This window comes from Wasmannia auropunctata, unplaced genomic scaffold (genome assembly GCF_000956235.1).
Source record: "Wasmannia auropunctata unplaced genomic scaffold, wasmannia.A_1.0 LD336037.1, whole genome shotgun sequence".
In the NCBI taxonomy this organism is placed as follows: Eukaryota; Metazoa; Arthropoda; class Insecta; order Hymenoptera; family Formicidae; genus Wasmannia; species Wasmannia auropunctata.
Window position 1 is genome coordinate 447296 of NW_012026853.1, and position 27851 is coordinate 475146.

The window sequence follows — 27851 nt, forward strand, 5'->3', positions numbered from 1 at the left end:
CTTCCGATCTTATATATATATATGTGTGTGTGTGTGTGTGTGTGTGTGTGTATGTATGATGTATAAAACGTGAAAATATGAACTTTGACGTACCCTATTCGCCGAGCGATTTGTAGCCATTGGCTGAGAGATGCAAACTTTTTATATCGAATTTTCGACGTGAAAAGCCTGAATCCTGTGCTATCGTCGCTACACAGGACATCCGCATAATTCGAAATCGCGCATACGACATATAATTCCCCTGGAGACGCCCGGCACGGGCGGGATATTCATTCTTAAATATTTCTATCCCATGTTCCCACGAATTCAATCATCGGAATTTCGTATTTCGTCGCTGCGTTCGCATCCACTTGCATAATAATCGTCGTACATTAGGCATATTTGTCTCTGTACCTATACATGCGCATGAATTGTAGTTAATTTCTACAGCAAATGAGAAGTTACGGCTGAATAATTAATAGATACGAGCTACGACAGCAACGTTTGGTTAACCGCCGGCGTGTTAAGCTCTCCTTGTGTTCGTATCATGAGCGGTGACCTGAGTAAGCGGTAATTACAGTAACTCGACCGCGCGGGGGATATTATATGAAAACCCTCTATTATCGCGGTAATTCTTCCGCGATAGTTTTCTCTTAATTACGAATTCGCGGGAATTGAAACGCACGCGCTTCTTTAACGCTATCGCGAACTCTCCTATTAGAATCGTTTTCTTGCACTTGCACGATTTATCTCGTGTTACCTCCGTTAAACGTGATTTCCCCGACTATATAAATAAAACGACGTTGAGCGCGCCGGCGATAAACATAAAAGGAGCGATAATGTTATTTTCGGTTAAGTTGCGCGTCCCAAAACTCAGTTTCGGGCGATACGCGATAACGACGATGGAAAATTAAAGTTGCAGTTCGCGATTGCAGCCGATACACGGAAGCTGATACGCAGAATCCGTTCTCCATCGATGAAAAACCAATGCGAGCTGCATCTCGCATTGTATTTTGACATCATCGTTTACGATTTCACGAGTGCATCTACGAAAATATCACGAACTGTTGCACGGCCATTTAACGATCGCGTACAGTCAATTCCATTTTTCAGTCGTCTAACGAAAATGAAAAAACAAAAAAGAGAAATCGCTCGGTACTGCGCTTTACCAATTTTGACGAGTATATCGTTTCGGACAAGAGATATATGTTTTTTTTCCGTGACTATTTGGTGCAGAGTCAGGAAAGGTACGTCAAGTTCACTTAAGCCCTTTTGACTCTGGATACATCGAAGCAAAAATATACGTGTAGCAAATTACTTCATTCATACAAAATGTTACACTAAAAGAAAATATTTTTTGTTGCTTTTGCTTCAGATAATTAGAATCTTTGTGACGTATTACGGTCGGACTCACAATTAATCGTTGAGGAAAGCTACGTTATACAATATGCTACTTTCATGGATAATATGTAAATTGCTCCCAACAGGATGAATAGGATGCTAGAAGCTATTTGAAATGAAACTCGTGGAACTTGAAGTCTTCTGGGAATTTCAGTTCTCGGCTTATATTAATTATGAGGCCAATCAGCTATATATATATCTACATTTTCATAATTCATATGTGCCTTCAGGCAATCGAAACGAATCGATTGAATTTAAAGATCGTTTTACATAGCGTATACGTGATAACAAAAAAATTTCCGTATAGTTTATAATATTTGAAATTACAAATTAAAAATAATCAGATTTTACAGATTTAACAAATACTGAATATACAATGTAAATGTGATATTACATTATCGGTACATTATCGATACATTATCGGTCTTCTTTCAAATAATATATTTTTTAAATAGAATATTTAAAAACTGTGATTTAGCATGAAACTATATATATTGTAAATATTTTTGTAAAATATGCGTAAAATAAATTATTTTCCGACACAATTCTTTCGAGAAATTATACAAATTCGGATTTTATTTGCAAATTTTCGTTCCTGTAAGGATAATTTTCCCACATATTTTAAGTGCGGACAGGAATTAGAAGTTATCATAACATAATTTACATACAAAATTTAGAACGTGAAATTTCATGTATGAAACTACGATTTACATGCGGCGGTTTCTGCGACAGACCACGGCAGAAAGTTTCAAGCTTTTCCACATTAGTAATTTTTTTTTAAGAAAAATATACCTGTGCGGCATAAATTACGATTCAACCTTTTCCATATGTTTAATACTGCTACGTATTTCGTATCGTTGTAAAATGGCTTTTATCGTGAAATTTTCGCACGGATGTCAACGCAATTAAAATTAGCCGTGTGTAAATGATTAGGTCTTTACAGAATCTTCAAAGGAGTTTAAAGCAGCAGCAAGCAGCAGGCGTTATATACTTGCGACAACTTTCGTTTGATCACAGAACCCACGTTGTGACTGCCAATGAAACCCGCCCTATAACCTTCTTGGTGCAACCTACTCTTTATTCTACGTCGAAGTTTTCGTAATTTTTATCGTAGTTGCCGTCCATTTTTCTTGAGGACAAAAATTTAGACTATACGGAGGATCCGGAAAAAAGAAGCTTTTAAGAGTATCTGGCGAAGTTTGCCCTTTAAAAGGAACGTTCTACTTTATGTTTTCGTTGGTTGCAGTCCGAAGGAAAAATCATTCTTCGTAAAATTGATTATGCATTATGGATGGTCGCAAAAACCCGAGTTTCTTGAATTTTTCTTAGGAATGATAGTAAAATTTATCCTTGATAAAATTGAAAAAATAGATTCTCACATTATCGAGAAGTATTAAAAGAATTGCAGAAAAAGAGTGTTTTTGGATTATATTTCTTTTCATTTGAACGAAAAAGAAATGTATTCTTATTGTATTCTTATTGTAGATATTAAAGTGCATATGTCCCTCAATATCTTATTGTTAGTTGTATTAAAATCTTTGTTTCTAGAAATCGGTCCAGTGTGGTTATTGAAATCTTTATTAAAATCTTTTATCTGATTCGTAAAAGAAGTTCTCTTGGGATAAGCAGCTCACTTTTCTCAAAGTTGTTCAGGACTCCCGACGGAGTCCTTTGATGATCCTCTTTCTTTCATTTCCTCACCACTCTTTTCCATTTTTTAACGATCTTTTTTAGCGCTATCTCGCCTTGCTAATGTCTCTTCTCCACTATCATAGTCACGCACTTAACTATCGTATTTCGCATAAGCGTACCAGTGTGAGTAATCCATTTGTGTGCCGTGGATTCTTAAGCTAGGAAATTTTACTGCGGCGTTTTTGCGGTTGCGCAAAGGGTCGTCGCCATTTAACATCCTCTTAGCAAGGATTCCACCGTGAGATATAAAACTTGAACATCGCCGGGACTTTGTCGGTCTCTCCGTGCGCGGTGGTACCGTGTTGATAATAATTCGGTTACCGCTGTTATAGCCAGCCGTAACCCGGCTCGCTGCGTACGTAATACTCACAAAAGCTCGATAAAGCTATTATATTTAAATAGGATTTTACATATCGTCATTGCGTAGATATTCGGACATCCGGATATCGAGGGGAAATACATTTACGCATCGAGGGATTATGCGTTTGATAATATGACTGCACGAGTATTACATTTTGTATAATCGTCGGCTTAAGCGATAAAACCTTTAAATCTCTAAATTTTTTAGTTATTTCATAATTGCTTAACAGGATTTATCTAATTAATATTAAAATAAAATGTTTTAGTGTCTCAAAATATAAAATTGTTTTATTTACTTATATTCTGTTACGATTATATGCGCATCTTTTTTATCATTTTAAAGCTAAAAGTCTCGTGGGTATGATTATTAAATAATCTTTGCCAACTGTTGTGTTAATTAATTAAAAATGTGTTTCGGTATATGATTCGTATTTGCAAGATGTATTTGCAAAATACAATCGCGAGTTATTACAGGAATAATTCAATGTTCTATGATTGCGGTTGATATGTGTGGTAGATTAACAAACTTTATTTAATAAAATGTCAAATTTACAAAATGATCCCATTAGCACGGGAAAACGAGTATTCTTTTGCCTTTGTGTTGATTACCAATTGTTCTCTAATTGACTCGGTCACAGTCAACGACCACGCTCTCGTCGTTAGAATGACCTTTGTGTCACGGAATATTAATAATCAAACTTTGTGATAGAGTTAAAAATTTAAAATCTACTTTACCCTGTCGTTCAGCTGAGATATGCAAACGCGAATTCGTCACGCCTAAAATGCATAGAAATGTTGCATTCGCACTTCGCCTACGTGTGTTTCCTATCCCGTCAAAAACCAACCGATGCTCTCTTCTCTCGTCCGACACGAGTCTGGAGATCATTTCTTACGGAAAACCCATCAGACTTTTACGATGCCGCGGATTAACGACACGCGGCAAGAATCGGCGGAAGTGCGGAGTCGACATATAAAATATTTGCGAATGGCGCGCGCCCCGCGTATTTTCGCGCCGCGGGCCGTCGGTGTCTCGTACAGTTTGAATTTTCCGTGAATTAACTGGAACAGTAGCTGCAGGAACATTTCTGCTTCTTCGTGTACCGGTTTAAGTTCCGGATGGGTTAGTTTAACGAAAAGTGCGCGCTCGCGCTGGCTGTTTTCTCGTGCTTCTTCGGTAGAGCGTTAGATAAACGGATAGATAGATAGGAATTTTATTCAGAATCTTCGAGCGCGTTCTCACGATTACACAAAGAATCAGGGGAAGAAGTACGGACGTGAACGCTGTAATCGCCCGTGCTAAGCTGGAAAATATTCTCGAGAACGATTTCGCTTGTATGACTTACTGCGTTATTAGGATCGTAGGAGGAAAGAGAGTTTCAGCTGTTTCAGCGACGCGTGCTGTATATCCTCCGATCGTATCTCGATCACTATTTTCGAAAATTCGTTGGAAAACCGTGTTGGTATATGGATCATGCTGGAACAGTTCAACTTATCCATTATCGAGTCGTAACAGAGAGAATAGCTATGAGAATCGGAGAAACCGCAACCGCGGGAACGGTTTTGTTTACCGCAGTTCGGAGAAACTGCCATTTTCGGTAAACCTATTGCTCCCGGCAATACCATCGCCGAGCTTCAAACGAAATCGTTTAGCCTTAAAACTTGCTTGACACGCGACTCTACTTAAGATGCTGCATATAGCGTTTTGCTCTTTCGATGTAAAACGGATAATATAGAGTTCCTCAGAATTTCTTGTTGATTACTTCAACCCTCTGTATTACTTTCTTTTATGTTAATTGACTGAAATATTCGTACATTAAGAGATATTAAAGCTCGTATAAGTTAGGCGATCTAGAAAAATATAATTTTTTAAATTGTTTTCTCTATTTCAACATTAATTTATGTTGTATTTATTTTCCTTTTTTCTTGTAAAATGTACATTGATATATAATTAGCAAAATTGAAAAATATATTAGTCATTTCTTTGATAGAACTTTTTCTCCGACGAGAAATGGACCATTAGGATTATTTGCGTGATATTAAGATCCAAGGGTTTGCTTTTAGTTCTTACTCGCTTTCGTTGATTGGAACGAAAAAGCGGTTAAGAAAAAAAGTCCATTTGAAGAAGACATAAGCTTTCCATGGTATTATACATTTTTTGTCTTATTGTTTGTTTAGATAAATGGAAGAGGAAATAAGTAGTAGAATTGTTTTTTTTAATGTTCTATTAGTATCTTTAGTGATTGGGATATTCTTAAATAAACACACATTAAATATGATTAGTATATTAAATGGATATACTTACTTTCTTCTCTTTTGTGATATTTTTAAAGTTTTATTATAAACAATTTTTGCATAATATTTTGTATTAGAAGATACAACAGAAAACTACATTAGAAGTAAATGTTATAATAATTATAAAATAAATGACAATAAAATTTATATTATAACAATCGCATTATATTATACGCGATTTCAATACAGAATTTTTAATATTTTTATATTTTTATTAAACAATTATAATATCGGTCATTTCGCGAGAAAGGCTAAATCTTTCTTAAATGAAAAATCAACAGCGGTATAACTTTATCATGATTTTGCACGATAAAAAGAATTGTACTGGAGGATTAAAGAGATATATCGTATGGCAAAAAAGAGAAAAAGAGAAAAAAGAGAGATGAGAACGAGAGAGAAAGAGAAAAAGAGAAACCCGACGGCATCATCCTGAATATAATTCCGGTTTTCGTATCGGGGAAACAGAATGATTCTGTGCGTAAATACAAACTGTTGACCTGCCCTTTCTGAGACTCGAATCCTGTTACGTATGACCTACGGCGATGTTTCATTTCACAATTGTGACGATGTCGCCGATCCGATTACATCCCTCGTGTGTGATATATATCGGGCCTGTTTGTTCGCAGAGAGGGAGGTCTGGTATGAAGCGGCGACGCGGGCGATCGAGATGCGGATCAGGGAGGCAGCGAGTACCAGCGTCAGCGGCACGACGCCGCCGGCCGGGGTGGCGCGCGGCGTCGTCCTCTTCGTCGGCGACGGCATGGGGATGAGCACCCTCACGGCGGCGAGGATCTTCGCGGGTCAGCGGCACGGGAACCCGGGCGAGGAGACGCAGCTCGCGTGGGAGCGCTTCCCGGCGGTGGCGTTGGCGCGGGTGAGTACCGAGAAAATGCAGACGAATCGCTTTTCGTATTTTTCTTTTGTGTGGTTTTTTTTTTACCTTGGCAACACAACACGTAAAACCGTTGCTTTACGTGCATCAAATTTGTTGCGGTAAACTGTCCGGGGGGTCGGAGCACGCAAATCGTTAGATTGGCGCACGTAAGACCGACGATTTACGTGTTGCGCCGTGTTCGCGGTAAATTGGAAATTGAAAAATGTCTTCGAACATACATACACAAAGCAAAAACGGCATTTTGTAAGAGTATACTTGGTAAAACCTAAATTTCCGGTAGGCGCAGCAGCCTAACGTTTTGTTTTTAGGGCAAATTTTATTTGAATTCTAACAATAAGGGTAATTTAATCTCCAATTATTCAAACACTAATTTTTTTAATTGATTATCTTCGACGATTGCGGTAGTCGAACATGTATTTATGAATAGAAATTCTTAATTCTTTATTAAAGCTACGCATTATTACACTTATATTCTCTCTTATTATTTCGCGTTCGTGTCCCTTTTTTGAGCATTTCGTGTGTAAATAATCGATAATAAGTATATTACTCCAGCTCGACCGGATATTTGGCCGTCTTATTGTATAACTCGTTCCTCCTGTTGACTTGGCAAATTCCTTGGCAAAGTTAAATTTTTCTTTGGCAAAAATTGGATCGGATATTATTTTCCAGAATTCAATTTTTCGCATGAAATAGTTCGATAACTATGCATAAAATGAAAATTCTGTGTTGAGATAAAGTACACGGAAAATAGAATGAAAAACGATATTTTGTCATTTATTTACATTGAATAGATTAAACTTTGATTTTTAAAGGTTTCTAATTAAAAAAAAAATTACTGCTTGAAAATATTTTTCTTAATTAAACGGTTTTTATGGTCAATACGACACACATGCCTACACGATTTGTGCAGATTATTAACTGAGAATTATCGTGCGTGTTTTTTTTTTGATGACACGAATAACCTCGAGAATTGTTGATGCTCGTTTATAATATGCGCGAAAGAAAAATTTCCAATGTGATGAATTCACTTCGTTAAGGCGGCAGGATATTTGCATGCAAATTTAATCGAAACCCGTGTACACACACTTCTACGTGAATCACAGATTGCTTATTCGTATTTTAATTAAGCTTACAGTTAAATGCTCGCGTGTCTGTTTTTCTTTTGTTTGTGGCGGATATCTTCTGCATTTTGCACTGCAAACAAAAGCGAACTAATACCCCATCTCGTACTTAATTAGTGTGATTAATTTAAAATGTGGTAGTCTTGTTTGGTCAATATGTTTGTTAAAATTCGTATCTCTTCGTTTTACTTTCCTATCTCTTAATATGTACGAAGGTTTTTTCGTTAACTTTCGATTTCGAGAAGTGAGTTTAAAAAGAAATAACATTGTAAAATATGAAGTATGAGAATATAAATCATATAAATGTAATAATAATGCGTATCTTTAGGTAATATGAATTAAAAATGTCTAATCATACATGATCTCTATCGATCGCAAGAGATAATAAATTAAATAACTAATGTCCGCGGTATCTTCTTTGATTTTCCTCGATGAGCAAAGATATTGGAAAGAATTTTGCAATATCTTTGCAAAGATATTGCGAAGATTTTTCGGGATGGAGAAAACCGCTATTGCTTGAAGATTTACTTATCATTGGCACTTCCTCGATATAACGGAATTGAAGATTTACAACAGATTTTCCATCTGTCGTTTTTCATAACACTAATTTATTACTTTCACAAAGCGAAAATTGCCTGAGAATAAACACTCAGGTGCTTCCTTTGATCTCGTAAGTGAAGAATAAACGGAGATAAAGAAAAAGTATTGTCACGGATCAAATTCGTCGAACGTACTTATTATTCTAGATACATTTGTCGTACTAAAAAATCGTGATTAGGATTAAGAGAAAAACGGTTTATTTTTGAAAATTTTACCCAACAGAAATGTAATACGCTATCCCGCTATTATGTTTTACTGTTTTATTTTTATAAAGAAAAATCTACAAATGGATTTATAATCTTCTTTGAGGTTTTAAAAATATTTCTTTAAATTTACCATATCTAAATGTAAATTAAATAAGACGATTTATTTTACGCTATTTTTAATAATAAAGTAGAATGTTATTTAAGTTAATTCAGTCTCGAGAATTTAAATTTTTGTAATAAAATGTTTTTATTAAGATAAGATAATACAGGACAAAACCACTTTTTTATTATAATTTAATTTCAACTAAATTTTACCTTAACAGGAATTTAATTCAGGATTTATCCATTAAAATGCTCTGCCTCAAAGATTAAAATGCATTTCTTAAGAAGTTTTCATTAAAAGAGATCAACTTTAAATCTCGTATCATTTACAGATTATTCAACTAAAAAAGTGTAAAAAGATGTTAACGTGGTTGTGGGAATCAAAATCCGTTATTGTAACATAAATATAAATTACAAGTGCTAGAAAAAACGAAATTTTACATGGAACCAAGTATGTAGAATATTTTAAAAATAATGTGTGTTTGAGAATTAACATTATCAAATTTAGACAGAAATATATACTTTTTGGTATTATCGCCAAACATCGCTAACAGTCTCATGACTTTTATGACCAATTTTTGCCTATTTTTAGTTTTCATTTTAAATGAAAATCCAAAGTTTTAAGACTTTCTTAAAGGAAAAAAATAATAAGAAAAAAAATAATCATACTTTTGATATTTATTCTAACGCGTAATTGTTAAAGATTATTGTAAGAGATTTTTGTTAAAGATCGTGTGTGATTGTAGCGTAGTTTCGCAAAAATACAGATCCAAGATCAAGGTGCACTTTCTAAACTTGAAATTACATGACGTGCTACAAGCGATTCGTTGTCGAAACTTGTTTTCCGTAAAGGGATTCAAACATCCATCACGGATGATATCGGTGTTTGCGCACAAATGCGGCCGTATACGTATTACCCCCTCACACATTCTGTTTCCCATCTATCGTGTCGGGCGTGGTTCTTCCGTGGTACTTTTACGTTCCGAGAGTGGCGCATTCCGGAGCCATTGAGAGGCCACGGAGCGCGGAAACTTCTCCGTAAAGTCCCGAAGGATTTTAAACACTCTAACTCTGCATTGATTACAGACTTGCTTATTACCTCGGTTGATACAATCTCGCTTTCCGTTCTCTTCGAATCGAAGTTGAAAGCGAGCGAGTCGAAGTCGAAGTAAAGCTTTTGAATTTATAGGACTTTCCAAAGAATGTAAGATGCGCACATATGACGTTCAAACTTTACCGAAAAATTTTCTTTTATAATTTAACTGGGTCGTCCCTCCACTTTCTTACGCGGTGCAAAGTGCCGCGAGACGTTACATAAACTTTTATACTTTCGCGCTCTTTTCAAAATTTACATTGCTTTAACAATAAGCTAATTTGCACAAATATCGATTTTGCCGTTGCATTATCCCTCCCGATGGCGAGGGGTAAATATTATCTCTGCGAATTGAAGCGCGTTTGCGGTCCCACGACGTGTAGAACCTTTTCTTTACCTCGTAATTTTTCTCGTTCTTTGTCAAGTAATATTATTGTTTCTCGTTCTTCTCGCCTGCCGTCTCTAGCACTCTTGTCCCTCGGTGACGTACCGTAGGAAGTGTTGTTGGTCGGGAACAAAGTTTCTCGAATAGTCCCCTGGGAACTCTCTTGAAGGACTAGACTGGTGTTGATAGGGGACTTGTTTATTTTCGCGCAGATGTAAGCAGGGCAGCGTATACAACAGTCTCTGAACGAAAACAAAGTGCAGGTTGCATATGTAAATATGGGTTCTAGTGAACCATACCTGACTCGAAGTAATTTCGCAATCAACCGTCGTATCTAATTTTGTGCAGCATAATATAGGATCTATTTTGTTTCAAGAAATAAATTTATGTGCACATATATATTCTAGAATTGCAAGCTTTGGTACAATTACAAACAGGCAAGCATATAGTTTCATTTAATAATGATTCGCTCTAAGAATAAACTGAGAAATTAGTCACAAAGAGTTAATGTGTGTTTCATATATTTTGATACGAGTAAAATTTTAAAATATAATTTTGATATCCACAAAATTTGTTGAACTTACATTAAATAAAATTTAAATTTATAATATTGAAAAGGAGCTTGTACTCCATTTTGCTATATATTTTTTAATGTTTCGAAGATATACATTCATATAATATATGAATTCGTATAGTATATTATTATTCAATATGAAACGATATTAAACTTATGAAATCTTTTTATTTCTGTCTTTTGTATGCGATGTATCCTTTTCGTAGCTTTCCTAGAAAGCTTTTGAGACGTTGTTCTCGACACATTTTGTCTAGGTTAAATACAAACGGAAAAATTCAAACATAATGTTATTATTAAAACACTATATTGTTCGGAAAAATTCAAACGTAATGTATTATTAAAATACTATATATTGTTCGTGAAATTAACGTTTCATTTTTGGATGTCTATCGCTGTGTGCGATCGACCTTAAGCATTAACCGATCATCAAATTACATGACACCTGCACGATTGGGTATGCACCTCGGCGGTAGTCGCGCATCATCGATCTAACGATTTATTGTCGAAACACGTAGCATGTGACATTTATCAGGATAATAATTAATTGTGGGTTACGCAAGGGGAAGGGAGGCCGCGGATGACTAATGGCTAAGTCATTCTAGCGCATTGAACCGACATCGATCACTCGTGTATTTGCTATCTTTGAAACTCTTACAAAATATGAATCATGATTCTGCTATTTTCAAAATATTTTTGTAAATAGTTTGAATAGACTGGATAATTACTCCACACAAACTTGAAATTGAGATTCTTCTTGATTGCACCTCGTGTGACTTGTGTACAAAATTGCGAACTTCGTAATGATTTTTAGACTTTTAGCATGAATTATATAGGTAAAATTAATTCTTTATGAGTCTTTTTATTACCGCATAAATTGTAAATTTTATTAACATTTGAAGACGGTTTTACAGTGTTTGGTCTATTTTTCACGCCGTTTCAACAAACTAATTATTCTTTTCTTGATATTTGCATAAAAATTCGATATTGAAAAAAAGTAGATCATTAAAATATACCTAATTGACGCCAGAAACACAATCGCGTCTTTTGATAGTACGATCAAGACGATGAAATCAGAAATTAAACGAAGAAAACCATAATTAAATGTAATGTTTTATTAAAATTTTGTAATTATAATAATACATCTTTATTAATGCCATTAAATATGCAAGATAGTATGGGCTGTTGTGGTTATTAATAGTTTGTATAATAAGCGAGGAGCAAGTTGCGAATGTAGGACAGCGATACGTGTCGAATGTCTAGTGAATAATTACACGGTTTGACAATAAATCCTTCTTATGTCGTACATGCGCACACGCGCCTCAGTGCAGAGGCTAATGAGCATAGAAAGTGACACGACGAAACTGGGTTACGACTATAGTAATGATGCTTCCTCGTGAAAAGAGATTTTTAGGAAAGTAACATTAGTAAGGACAAGTAAATTACTTGTATCACACCGCGACATAAAGTATTCTGTACAGATTTTTGCAGACTCACGCTGATTAAGTTCTTGCGCATCCTCGTGCTTTGAATATTTCGCGCTGTTAAATTTTTGAATCCTCTTTTTTCAACACCGAGTGTGACCGCGGGGAGAGATACAAAGAGTCGGGCTCTGGAGTCAAAGCGAAATGGCGAGCTTCTGTGAGCTCTTCTTCCTCTCCCCCACCCGGTCTGCAAACATAAAAATAATTCCGCACTCGAAAAGCCTGTCCGCTGACACGTTTTTCATCGCAAATTGCGTCAATTTAATCGAGGCACGGTCCGCTAAATATCGGACAAATTGTGCGAAATTTACAATCGCGCGTTTCATTTTACATCGCTTTACCATAAAGTTTTCTCCTGACACATTTCCGAATAACACATTTAGGAAAGAGCTCTTTCAAACGTTTAATGCAGAGGTACATGTCGAAGTACGGGTAATTTATTTAAAACAATGGAAAATGTATTAAATTTGAGTTTGTGATATGAAAATACAGAGGGAACATGTGTTATATATATCTGGAAAAGAAATGCTAGGTTTATTATCTTTGGAGTTTTAATAATCTTTTTGCAATAGATTAAACAATCTAATGGTTTATTTATTTGGCAATAATGCTCAATTCTGTAATCTAATAAAGACTATTAATCTCTATAATTTGATAAGAAATACATGTAGAAGCATTTTATAATTTTGTGTATCTTAAATAACATTAAAAGTTAAAATTGCTAAAAATTAGGTATCTAAGCTAAAAATGGACTCATGAATAATAAAATTTGTAACTTGAGAAAGAGCTGAAAAGGTCCTGGAAAATGACTTACCGCATATTATAAGACCTTTTTCCCTACTTAGTCTTAAGACTTTCTTATAGTTTACAGACGTAAAAATTTCTGTTCAGAGTCTAGGGAGGGTATAACCTAAAAATATTCTTTTAACTCGAATAATTGATAATTACACTTAGCTTGATAATTGATGGTGCACACGTCTCTTCTCGATTTATACGTCTCTATTTTGGGATATTATTCATGCGGAGTTAATCTCGGTATAAGTAAAAACACGATAAATCTGGCGGGTTGACGCTTCCAACGCGATGGAGCGCACCGCCGCGATTTTCTCTTCCTGTCTACGTGTATGCATAACACGTTCTGTGCATATTGCGATTCCACGGAATGTTTCCATCCAACGGTTGCGATCTCTCCCCGGACAGCCGAAAAGCGAAAATACATTGTAACAAACGACTCGTTTCCGACGACCGAGAACGGGGCACGTATCGTAAACAAATGAAGGAACCGGGGGACAAACTAATGAAACTTGCAAATCGATCACGTAGCAAGAACCAACGAGAAATTCGCAGTTTGATGGCTAAAATGCGCGTTATGAAATAATAATCCGCCGTCGACTCGTCGAAACAAATTAGTTGTAATATTTCACGCGAAGAAAATACGATTAAATGCGGCAACTCTGAATTTACGTCTCAAACAGATGAAATGCATCGACGCGTATTACGCCCGTATCGACAATATCACATTTTAACGCGATATGTAATCAAATTGCGGTAGAACGCAATTTACAGATGTCTAATGTAAACTTGTAACAATTCACTGACAGCGAGAATATCTGCTCATTGAATGTTCAGATATATAAATAATGTTGTAGTGACGTATAATTTCGTTGACAACAATAAAGAATTCAATAATGCGAATTTTAAATATCTCGCTAAGCCGCCGAAAGGTAGAGGACATTATTGAAAACATTTACATTTTGCATTATTTTCTTAATGAGTGTGCACAAAATAGTTCATAATTTGTAATCGTATAAATTTTTGAGATCATACGTTCGTTATAATTCACATAACATTTTTATCATTGTCCTGGAGAACTGAATACAATTCTTTTTAATGGATATGCAAATCTTCGAGTTAACGATATTTTTATGCAACGTTAAGTCACTTTTTAAGTATAGCTCGTAAAATATATAAAGTCGTTTCGTATTTCACATAGAATGAATCATTATGGAAATTTTTTTCCTGAAACGCGAGAGCAACATTTTTATTATTTGTTTCAATGAATATTTAATCGCGTATAGCCATATACTGAATAAATAAAACTTTGTCTCACAGTGTATTTCTTTGACATATATTAACAATATGTATTATTTAAGCGTGATAATATATTTATTACTCAAGCTCCGAAATTCGTATCCTTTTTAAATTTATCCGGAAGCTAAAATTAAAATTGAATGGAGCAAAAATGAAGTTGAAATTAAAAAATTAAAGTTTGAGTCGTGAATCTAAATATGTCAGAAGAAATAAATCTTTTATATTTTAATTATGTCACACTTTTCGGACAGATAGTTTACAATGATTTTACGGTCAAATTATGTTTTGCGAAATTGTATATTACCAATGTCTACTCAATTTTACGATTGTTTAAACTGTCTATTATTTCCGTGTCGGTGTCAGTTGAACGTTACATCAAGCGTAGTATACGTCTATTGAAACAGATAGAATAACAGATAGCTGTAACATTGCAATATCACTCTCATGAATCATACTGGAATGTTTCGCGCATATTCCTGGTTGTCCCGTAATGCTTAAGATAGATTTATACGGAGCGTTCCGCAACTATCGCACAATATTTTAACAGCATATTCTAAAGATTAATGAAACCTAAAATTCCCATACGAAAATGTCGAGATTGCAATAGTTTCGAAATTATAAACGATTAAAATTGGCCAAGAATATGGGGTGTCCATCCTTAATATACATGCGCACACTTGATTTATCATCTATTATTCATTTTTACAGTTTACATAATATTGATTTTTATTATTTAAATAATTTTTGCCTTTTGGTTTTTTATGCGCAGATACTGTGTGTACACCACAGAAAATTCGGAAATTGTAGCCTCGATATTTTTGAGAATTTTCGACTAATTTTTCGTTAAATTTCCATAATGCGCTATTGAAATATTTCAGAGATTTATCAAATATTCATTAGCAATATAAACATAGAAATACGATATTAATGAGAGCGCCTTAAACAAATATTAACGCTATCTCTTTTCAACTTATATATAATACATATAACACCGCCATAATATTGCGGCGAAAATATAATTCACTAAAAACAATAATTGCATTTAATTTTCTCAAGGACAAGACGCATTTCAAATTAATATTGCGTTCTTACTTTATTATGCTGGCGCTTGTTCTTTTGCGTGCATACTGAGGACCTCTATTTACGAAGAAATTGGATTTAAGAGGTACGCACTTCATAATCTCTTTCTGGCTGTGCACGGCTACGCTCAGAAAATCGCATCTCCGGGAAGTTGCTTGAAAGTGCCCTTTATTGAAGTTCTCCTGTTTGTATTTTCGTATTTGATCTTCGCTACTTTCACGGATTTGCTTTCTATTTGCATACTTCTAAAGATTTCAGCACAGCCTCTGCTAAGCATTTCATGTTTTTGCACGAGCGATTTTAGAATAAGCGTAAAGCCAGATAAACAGAAATTGTAAACTTCCAGCTAAATTTCGTAAATCATAAATAAAAAGGTATCATTGTGTACGCGATATCCCATAATTACCGTTCTTTAATACTTTGAAAATTAATTAAAATAAAAAATTTGTATACAGGTATGACAAGATTACAAATCGCGAGTGATCAAAGATAGACACTATTGCCTTATCGCATTAGTGTAAATTTCCCGCACTCAAATCTAATTGTGTTTAGATATATACATACGTATGTCTGTTACCATTTCTTACTGATTCCCAGTAAGATTTTTTATACAGAAAGATATAATATATTATATCTAAATTATTTGTGTGTGTGTGTGTGTGAGTACAATAATTTCAATACGTTAAATATTTTAATAAAACCGATATGTGTTAGTTAAGAGTAAGTAGTATACATAATATTTTTGAAAAATATATTTTAAATATAGTTTTGAAATAATCTACATAAAAAATTCTTCTATTCCACGACAAAATGTTTATTAGATTACTTTATTTTAAGTGATATAAAATGAGATTATGAGAAAATATAAAAAGAGATAATGGGAGACAAAACTGGTGTCTTATATCACATAAATAAATATAGTTTTAATAACATGCTTTTTAATTAAAAAATTGGATTATGCTTTGTGACTGTGAAACTTTCTCATATTTTTTAATTTAATGCTTGCAATATACATATATGTATATTTAACACAATTAACATGAATATTAAAAATTGCTAAATGTATTATTTTGCTGTTTTAATTTATATAATATTTAATTCTTTTAGATGAGCATAAATAATAATTTTCGAACAGTTTTATTACTTTATTGGCTAATGAAACTCTAAAATATGACAATAAATAATGTATAACGAACTTTATTTTATAAACTTTACGTACGTGTGGATATCTTCTTGTATGCACAATTCTGTAATTCCATATATTTTAGAATTAAATATTATATTTTATAATACTAAATTTTACTAGCCATGCTATTTTAATAAATTTATAAAACATTTATTATACATTTATTTGATGTTCTTATACTCTTAATTTTTGATACGTACATTTGATACACATATATTATGTTATATAAATCTAATGTAAATTTTACAAATCTATTATTTTAATTTAAATTTTATAATAAAAGATAATTTGTTATTTATCGACGTGCAACAACAGAATAAGAGTATAAAAAAGTCTATATTGAACTAGAAAATATAGTTATAGCAAATTCAAATTATAGCAACTCTCAAAATAATTAATATTTTACGAAATAGTCATTACGCGCATATAATAATTACCAACGAAGTAATTACTGCTAATGAATTTTGCAAGTACCAAATAAGATATAAATAATAAATTACTCACTCTTCATGGCTGTTCTACTGTCACTCTTTCCAGACCTCCTTCTCTCAAGTTCCATATTGCACTGCACATATAACATTCACTTGCGAAAATATTTACCATCGTGTGCATACTAATTATTAGAATATGACGGTTATACGTCATTTTACACGTCACTCTCGAAGTTAATAATACGCACGCTTTATTATGGGATGGAAGAATAACGCGAAAAAAGTACAAGCGTGATACTGCTATTTTTCCTTGGCACAGAAATACCTACCACTCTAAATATTACGGTAAAATGATAATGGCTTTAATCCATTCTTTAATCACTTTAATTTCTATTTCGGCTAAATAAATCGCGCGAAATATCTCCGGTAAATGTGTAATTGTTGACTTGACATGCTCACGAAGTTATTAATCGCTAGCTGCAGTTAATGAAATGTGTCGGCTCTAAATCGTGAAGTATTCGTAATAGTTATTTACTTATTTGTGCTTGAAGTATAGATATTTGTGCTAGATGTATTTATTTGAAATAGAAATCGCAGTGATTAAAGAATAAGAAATTATGATTATTTTTGTAATTATTATTTAGTTGCAAAATAAAACGCTTGTTTCTATATCGAGTGAAAGAGATAACTTCATTTGCTTGTGCTCTTTTCGCACTACTCTCCAATCGCGTAATAAACAGCGCGTCGCGTTTAATTAATTCGAGAACGACGTGTAAAGTGCCGTGTAATCGTCCTATTTTGATAATTAGTTCGTGATTTAATTAATCGTGTTTGCGCAAGTGTTGTGTTTTGCGAGGGCACGGAATCTAAGAGGAGGAGGAGACCTGGGAGGCATCGGGCAATGGCGTGCAATCATGAGGTGATTAATTATTTTATTTGATATTTTGTAGACTTAATCGCTGATAATTGTTTTTCACACGCGACGATTATTTATTAAGCTTATTATTTTGAGAAGATTGCCATAATTTAGATATTATTTGTAATGCAACGTAACTTCTTTTTCATAAGCTGTATATAAATTTATGCATGAAGTTAAAAATATTACATAAATACTACAAAAACGCTAATAAGCGTAATATCATATCCAATTATATTAAAAGACCCATTATATTAAAATAATTAATATTAAATAAAAGAAAAATAGGAAATATGTATACACTTTATATTTGCATAGCATATAGTAGTTAATTTATTTATTAAAAAGTATGTTATTAATTAAATGTATTCTTATAACGCGCTATTTTAATGCTAATTTTTCTAAGCATTTTTATTTGTTTTTAATAATGACTTCATTTTGATATTTTTATATTAAAATTGTTATTTCTAATCTTTAGAATATCACTATTAAAATATTATACGCGTGCATAATAATTGTAGGACGTAGAAAATTAAAAAACCTTATTATTCTAATTTTCGACATTTAAAAAAAGTTTTTTTTAATTCAGAAAAACAGTGGAAATTCAGACTAAAAAAAAATAGTAAAATTTAATTCGAGAATTAAAATGATCTTGTTACTTGGGTAGATTGGAGTTTTACAATTTTGTACAGTTTTTACGTGGAATTTTATAAGCAAAATAAGTATAGCTAATTAATTTCTGTTTCAATAGACTTACTATCACAATCGACTATATGTCAGATTGCATTACTAGTTAAAGCATGCAATCGCATAAAATAAATGAAATTACATCCGATTTGTAATATAGTGATAATATAGTATTTATAATATGATATAGTAATTTAATACGGATACATTACATTTCCATACGTGTGATTAACTTATTTTAATCATATTATCCTTTAACTGTCATTATTTATGCGATCCTTATTGCAATCACTTTGTGTTATTTTGCGTTAATGCAAAATAGTAGAAGTAACTGAAGTGCATTAGCATTATTTGACGGTATTTACTGTCGACATCCTAAAGCATTCATTCAACAGTTCAAAGCCACTGCATAAATTATACGATTGTACAATCTCATCCCCTTCTCCCATCCCGAATTTATGCATAAGTTCATTGTCTTGTGGCAATTCTCCAACGTGACATTACCGAGGCATTCTGCGCTAATGATGTATTATATCACCAGATGATTATAATTAAGATCGACTGTGCAAATATAGCAGTTGTAATGCAAATAGAAAAATAATTTGAATATTATTTTTTGTTGTATAAAATATAAATATTATAAAATGACGATAGAATGAATTAGCAATCTGAAATTAAGAATCTTATTATTATTATAGACAAGTGAAAATTAAAAATTAAAAATTGTAAAAGATTAATAAAATTAGTCTTTAACGCCATGAAAGGGTGAATTTACAAAGCAATTTGTTGCTAATAGTATGGGCCTGGGTATCCTAATATAGTCCGCTTACTAAGCAGACGAAGTGGAATGAGTACACTTTTATCAGACGACTAGTGGTGTAAGTGCCGTTTTTATCAGACGGCAGCATCGCACAAGTATCAGCATTATTAAAAGAGACATTATTATGCGAGCGAACGGATACTCGGGTCTCTTCTCTCGCTTATTAATCGATACACTGTTTTGTACAATCGTCTGTTTTCAGTTTAGTAAAATGCCCGGTTCATATTTTCGTTTATTTGTACGCTTTCGGCCAAAAATAGTTAAAATCTAGAAAAACAGTGGAATTTGTTTGCGATCGGATACACGTTGCAAAATGATATTTTTATTTAACCGAAGCTTTGTTTGGGCTGCGGTAACTTCGTTGTCTTCTTTTTCCTACTACACAATTCTATCCTGTGTGGGCCGGTAATACTCGCTAGCGGCTTGCATTGCTGCCAATTAAAGCATCGGACGCGATTTGCATACGCACGTGTTATCGTAACGTCAGTGGTTGTAAACCTTTGGCCGACTATCCGAGCGTTTCCAGTGACAAAAGTTTCGCGTCGGTGAGACATTTCCTCTAATGCGGTCGATTTTCGAAGAATCGAACCCCCTACCGCATGCGATTCTGCGAATAACGCAATACCGCAAAATTTGCAGCTATTTCATCGTCGAGATTACGCGGAAATTCAGCAAATGAAATGGATTGGAGAGATTCAATTGAAAAGATATTAATAGAGAAGATAGGAATATAGAGGTATAGAGAATAAAATAGCGAGATGCGGAAGTAAGAAAAATAATAAAGTAAAACAATAAATAAGATTTCGCGATACGCATGTCGGTCATTTTGAACGCCAACGTCAACGACGATGAAGTAAGCGGGAAAGTTTCCTTGAAACTTACATTCGAACTGATGACTTTCCGTCAATAAAAGTAGATCATAGTTCGTAACAGACTTATAGAACGTGCCAGAAACTATTTTAGAAAAGCAACGAGATGGAAAGCTGTGAATTTACAGCAACTAAACTTTCGTCACTGAAGTTACAGCTGTCAAACAACGTCAAGTTGTGAGAGTATATCGCACTTTTTAGAAATATTTTATGTAACGAATGTAATATGAATTAATTGTAAAGTTTTCGATATATTTTGTGATTCTCCTTTATTGAATTGCAATAATCATGTATATCATTTATTGAACTAAGATAGTCATATCAGAAGTTCTTTTCTTAGTCGATGAAAAATTAACTTTAGAAGTTGCAGTTAGTATTCCGCAATAATTTAACATATATTTATATTAATTATCCTAAATTCTCTCAGTTTGTTTATAGACTTTTTGATATAATAAAATCTAAAATCTTTTTAGAAATTAATATTTATATAAAAATCAACTAAATTATAATCTAAATTATAATCTAAAAAATGAGGATTATACTGATATTTGTACACGTGTGTAAGAAAACTTGCTATGGGTACGATAAATTTTAGAATAGTAAAATGAAGGAAATCACGTTTTAGTACGCAGTTGTGATTAAAGGTTAATTACATGTATTTAAATAAATAAATAAATAAATATATATATATATATACGTGTGTATTTAACACACACACACACATATATATATACCATATATGTATTAACTCATAAACTGCGAGAGAAATCTTCTTTGTTTTATTATTCCAAAATTGATCATACTCAAAAGAAGTTTGTTTAAAAATATATATATATATATATATATATATATATGTATATATATCTGGTATCGGTCTTCAGCTCGTGTATATTTTGCAGCGAAAGTCGGCACGTAAAATCCGTGTCAATTTTAGTACCTATCGACACTTATAAAATTGAACATTGTGCATCTGCTTTTTATTCATGAATTCGTCACCTGGGCTGATTTCTACCGTCGAAGTTTCTATCGGTCCCCGCGGCGGATATTAAAGTGATAACGACCCGGCTAATGCGAGAACAGGAAAATTTATGGTTAACCATTCCGTTTGGCGAGTTAACCAGCTTGATTCCGTTAACGAGCCCGCTATTCGAAGCGGTTAGTGTCGCGTGTCACTACCAGAAATCCGCTGTCGCGATTCGTTTTTGGGGGAAATAATGATGCTATAGTTATAATAAATAATTCTCTTAATAATAAACCGTATAACAAACAAATTGTATAAAACAAAGAATAAAACTTTTTTTTTCAATATTAATATAAAACAGCGATCTTTGTATCTCACTATATACATTTTCACTTAAGGATATTTGGCAAAATTAATATTTAGTTGGTACTAATTAAATTGTAAAATTAGAAACAAAAATTTATTCAAATTTTCATATATGAGAAATTTTTTTTAATCTAATCGTAAATTTTGGAAACTTGTAAATTTTATTTTTTATATTTCTTTTTTTTTAAACGCCGAATTTTTTTCTTCTAAAGTCTTCTTTAAAAATATCTGGTTGGCATGTAAAATTATAAAAAATTTCATACTTAGATTAATCAAAATATAATAATATAATATATAATATATAATAATATATAATTTTGTATAATTTGATACGTATTTTTACAATGTTATCTTCCTTTTGCAAATATATATTTAATAACACAAATGTGATTTACCTATATTTGTATACTGAAAATGCGCCAGAAATTACGCGTTTCGAATGTGAAATATTTAATACGTAGTTACTGTTTGTACTATTAAATGATTGATTATGCGCTAATTGTCAGTGCATTCGGATTTATGCTTTTTTGATTCCATGACATCTTGATTTGACATAAAATTTATATGAATAATTTTGGCATATAAAATAGCCATTTAGTGAAAATGACAAATTAGCAAATTTGTTTTACCGTCTTTTATATAGTGCAATATCGATCGCGCGGTTTTATCGGATTTTATTGCAGAAAACTGTTAAATGATACCGTTAAATTTACGTTACAATTTTCTGAGTATCAACTGCTTTTAACAATTCGATTTGCATATACAAAAATGCCTCTCATTGCAATTTTATTTTTCAAATTATTCTACGGGCTTCCGCACCTTGTTCACCAGTAATACGCACGCTAATGCGCGTTCATTAAATGAAACGTTAACGATGGTAATTAGCTTCATTTGTTATGTTAAGCTTCGATAAGCTTGCTGATGCTTAACGCGATGCGAATCGTGTAACACGGTTTTTGGAAGCCGTTGAATCTTACTGTAGGGATTATTCGTTGAAAACTTTTACCGTAGAAACGTGAAATATTGGATTACCATGGAAATATATTAGATTGTCATCGCATTCAGAATGCGTGAGTTTCGCGCAAAACAGTTTTATAAACTTCTAAAAATATTATTATTATAAATAGTATATAAACAGTTTTATAAACTTCTAAAAATATTATTATTATAAATATATTATGAAAATTAGAAAAATAGTAAACTTAACATAAGGGAAATAAATAGTATGTAAAATTTAAGAGATGTAGTACTACAAAAAAACGTTATTACTTTTGATTACTTCCATCTGTAAAAATTTTGAATTTTTTATAATAATTAATTTTACATTATGAAAAGAATGTAAACTGAATTGCTTCCATTAATTAGATGAGATCCTGATTTCCGAAGATGCGACGTTTTATTTTAATCTAATAGTGTGTTCGTTAGCATACGTTATCAAGATGCGATAAATATTGTTACCTCTTTCGAGACGTAAATCCTTTGTTAACTCCCGATGGATACTAGAGTCACCTAGCCGGGACAATAGATTGTCCTGGAAATCCCACTACGACCTATCATGGCTCACCGATGAGATCAATCTTTCTTTCTCGATCCTTTTAAACCTCGATCGATCGATTGATAACATAAGACGATGTACCGCGTTAAGAACAAGCTTACTGGATTTGCATGTGAAATGACTATAAATCGTAGAACAAAAGGTCTTAATTGCGCATTAAAAACTAAAGATATTGATCCGAAGTTAGTTAAGCGCAAATTATATATAATTCTATTAAAGTTTTTATTTCTTAATGTATTATCGAAATAATATTCTAACTACATAATAACTTTTCCTCTGTCTTTTAATTTCCATATAAAGCAGATAGAAGAGAGTTTCTATATCTCGTGTTAGTTAGATATAAAGATACGATATGTAATTTACATTTGTAATTTCCCATGGGAAAATTTACGAAATCACATTCCGATAGTATTGCCTTCGTTGAGGAAACTTCTTACATTTGTAAGAAAATCCAGAGATTCTCTTGTATTTGCAAGAAAATCGTATTGTATTATAATACATTTTTATGTTGACGAGAGCACACAAAATATTTGTGCAAGAAAAAGGTCTTTAAAAGGGGATTAAATTGGAACAGAATTGTTAAATAAGCTTTTTATTTTCTTATAATAGAAGATTTTAACTAACATTGTTTTAAGCGTTTAATATAAGTCTACCGTAGCAAGATAGAGAATTCAGTGCAATCGCAGGAAGGATCTGACATTACAATCCAGTTATTAGACGTAACTTACGTACTACTAACTTGTGTTACTAAATGTAGCCTGAACTTTGTAGATATACTGAAAGCGACATATGACAGAAGTTGGTCTGCGCTCTGGATAATTAACGCGCGAACTACATATGTATAAGATTATCAAAGAGTTATTGTAGATAAGTTATAGAGATGATGAAAAGCGCAGGTAGTTTCACTTACGAATTCAACGGCCGTGTAATCCGCGCTTCGGGACAAGGAGACTGATGTGAATAGCTCCCAAGTGGCACGAATGAACCGTACGTCGAAGGTGGAGAGAGTGGAGGAAGACAAAGAGAGTTTCTACTAATGACTAATCGCTCTCTGACCGAATTTCTCCTCTTGTACCTAAGCACAAACTAATAGCGCTCGCTCTTCCGAAAACCATTTCTGCATTTAAATCAGCATCGGAATCAGGAGCGTTCCCGGTAAACGTTCCCGGAGCCCGTGCATTTCTCATCGACATTGGCAGATATTAGTTCTGGCCTATGCGAGATGTGATTTCTATATCACGGGCTCTTCCACAATCTCGAATAAAATCTAATTGGAATAATGTCTTTCTCATTTTTTTTTTTACTTTTCACTGAGAAGTTGATTTTGCCAGCATGGCAGGAAAATTAGTTTCCCAGTTTAATATAATTCAACAAGTTTGTTTAATTAAAATGCTATTGTTAAAGTACAATTATGAGAACAATTTCGAGACAAGAAAAACGAATAAGAAAGTAGATTAGAAACGCAAACTGATATTGCAGGCGCCAACAGATGATTATTATTAACTGCTATTAATCAATGTTAATGAAAGGAGCGATTTGATGTAGTGTAATGTGCCGCACACTCAGTCCATATTATTCCGCACCTGATGAGATGTTACACGAAGGAATTGCGAGCATTTCCCAACTGGGATTGGAGAAATTTCCGGAATTGAGAGCAATTCTGTCAACTGTGTTGTAATTGGTTCTTGCCAGCATGCTGAATTAATCCTTAATCTTTAATATGATAGATAGAGTGACAGATCAAATAATTATCGAAAATACTCTTCACTTACTTTAGTCTAAAAAAAAAAGATTAGAATTCTTTTCGACAGATTATACGCGCACACAGATACACATATACATAAAAAGACCTGATTAAATTCACTTCTTCTCTTTTTTATATTGTACTCGGATCAGAAATACGGCAATCACTTTTGTTTCTACTTTTCTTTTATAAAATGTAATACGTTTGAATATTCCATTTTCTCTATTATGCTTTTTAACAATTTTACTGATGAACTTTTTTTTAAACAATTAAGCTGAGCAAACGCCAATACGGTTCCAAAGCAGATCTTGGTGCTTAATAATACTATTTTTTATATGTAAATCTTACAATTCTCAGTTTAAGCAAACTGCGCGTCGTCTCGTCGTCTTTAAAACACAGCTCCAAACTGAGTAGTATGTAATATATATATTAATATTACTATTAAATTACGAAAGCAATCTTATAATTCGATGCTTAATATTTTTTTCGTAATTACCTATAGCGAAAGCAGTAGCTTTATGAGAAGTCTTCCTCACGCAAATTACTTTTTGTTTTTACTTTTTGTTTTATTTTTTAGTCCAAATTTTGTACAATTTTATTTTTAAAAACATTAAATGCAAATTTTTTTAGATAAAATTAAAACTTTGATAGATATTTAATCTATAAGAAAATTATTTTGATTGCAAGACAAGTTTTTTCCTAGCAAAATATATGTATGTTCTATTATATTATATACATTTACATAATATATAAAGAATATGATATAATTAGATGTTTTTTTGTAAATTGAATGCTTTTAAAAATTTTATTATCAATGACTATAACAAATGTTTGAAAAGCCAGAAGGACGTGCTTAATTAGTCGGAAATTGAAAAACAATTTTGCATTAAAAGATAAAATCTCTGATCTAATTTACTTGTAACAAATGTCACTAGTCATTAGCAATAAATATTCATTAACTAGCAATTTGGATAATACAAAAGCCGTTCTATGCAAAAATAATGTATTTCTGAGAGTATTGTAATGTAAGAGGCAATTATATTGCTTCGACAATAACTAAATTAAATAAGTTAATAAAAAAATTAATATAGTAATATGGAAGAAAACAATATTCTCTCTCTCTCTCTCTTTTTCTTTTTCTATCAGGATTTTGTTGGGATAATTCCAACTTCGTAATGTTAGATTACACACATTATATAAAAATTTGTATGTAGATAGATGCACTGTTGCTACGGGGTGCTTCACACCTGGTATTATTCACTCAGAGTTAACGGCTACATCATCAAGTGCATGGTGCCAAAATAGGACTACCCAACGACGCGCCATTATTTCCGAACAGAATATAATTATGCGAAAACATTCTGCTGTTTGTTTTCCAAATAACGCTCGCCGTTCTCCTGGTAAAATATGGTCGTTGAAATTGTAATTAATAGACGAGGCGACGCGCGTAAATAACCGCGACGATATATAACAAAGCGGCGACTAGTCTCGCGGGAACTACACGTGAGAACACCTGGCAGAGATCCAGAATAATGTTTGGTACAATTCCTGGATGTCGGTCCATCATTCGGGCATCGTGAGATCGACAGTTGGATAAGAAACGGGGTCGATGACGGCAAAAAATTCGCGAACACTGCGGCGGGTGATCTCCTTTTTCTTTTTTCAGACGTACACGATGCGCCAGAAATTCATTTGCGGGGAATATTAATTATAAGGACGATGTTTCTCAGCAATTTGTTTGTTATCGCAATTTTTCGAGAACTTTATGATATCCGTTTTTTTAGCGAACATTTAATCGCACATTCAATTTTTTATTTGAATCTTAAGAATATTTGAGTGATAGAGCGTTAAATTAAATTTCAATTAATGAAAAGTCTATCTTATTATGATTTACATATCTCAATCATCTTAATTTCATTTATATCTGTCTTAATATTATAATATAAATACTCATATATTTCCTATATTTTAATTGCTATGAATTACATGGGTTTCACGATTTTAAATTGTGTTTTACTAAGAAAATCTGCCATTACTATTGGCTGTGAAACTCGTAAATAACGTTCATTTGGTCATAAAAGTAATTTTTCCGATATCGCAGCTTATTCAATTTTTACTACCTAAAAACCGACGATTTCCCGGCCTGGATTTTATAAATTATTGAATTGTCTCTTGACTCTAGCTTTTTTCCGTAATTACCTAAAACGAAAGCAGCAACTTTATACGAAGTATCCCTCACGCAAATCGCCTTTTCTTGCTGCATAAATTTTTAAAAACTCATGAAGTATCCGATTTTGAAGCTATTCGCCAACTATAATCTGGCACAAATTTTCCCCGTTATGAATATACTATTTTCAGTTATGAATATACTATTTTACATCTAACGTTTTTGTATAAAAGACCGCATGTATATGTCTTCTGATGAAAAATTAATTAATAAAATTAATAAAAATTAATTAATAATAAAAAAAATTTCTGATGAAACAATTTGAAAAAAAATGGAAAACTCTAACTCTTTTACAACTTTTTTTACATGAACTTTACAAAAATTTTTTATCACTTTTGAAATGACATACACACAAAGCTATACTGTTTTTTATTAATTAAAATCCGTTCTCAGCTCGAGGAAATATCTGGGACTTGTTATAGAATTGCTAATAAAATAAATCCGATAGATATTAAATGTAATATTAAATTATGCATATATTTAGATATACAGGCTAACCAATGGAAATGTGTTGAAAGTAAATGGTTATTACTTCAGAACGAATAGACCAAACGAAATGAATAAAACGCCACTTTATGGAGGAAACTTTTCAATTTTATTACCATATATATGAAAAGGTGTTCGTGCACCTTCGGTCGCGTGTAACTAAATTTTGAAGAGGCTGAATTTGGAGAGGCTGGTTATGCCGAAATAACGAGACAATTGTTTTGTGCAAAACTTTATTGCACACTCACTCG

General features: G+C 32.8%; 1 protein-coding gene across 1 annotated transcript in view; it reads left to right on the forward strand.

Annotated features, from left to right (window-relative positions):
- LOC105452139 (alkaline phosphatase-like) overlaps positions 1–27851 on the forward strand; it is a 173050-nt gene that overhangs the window by 16064 nt on the left and 129135 nt on the right. Inside the window, exon 2 of the mRNA XM_011693003.1 lies at positions 6351–6598. Within this exon, the coding sequence (XP_011691305.1) occupies positions 6351–6598 (248 nt within the window). The remainder of the gene's footprint in view (positions 1–6350; positions 6599–27851) is intronic.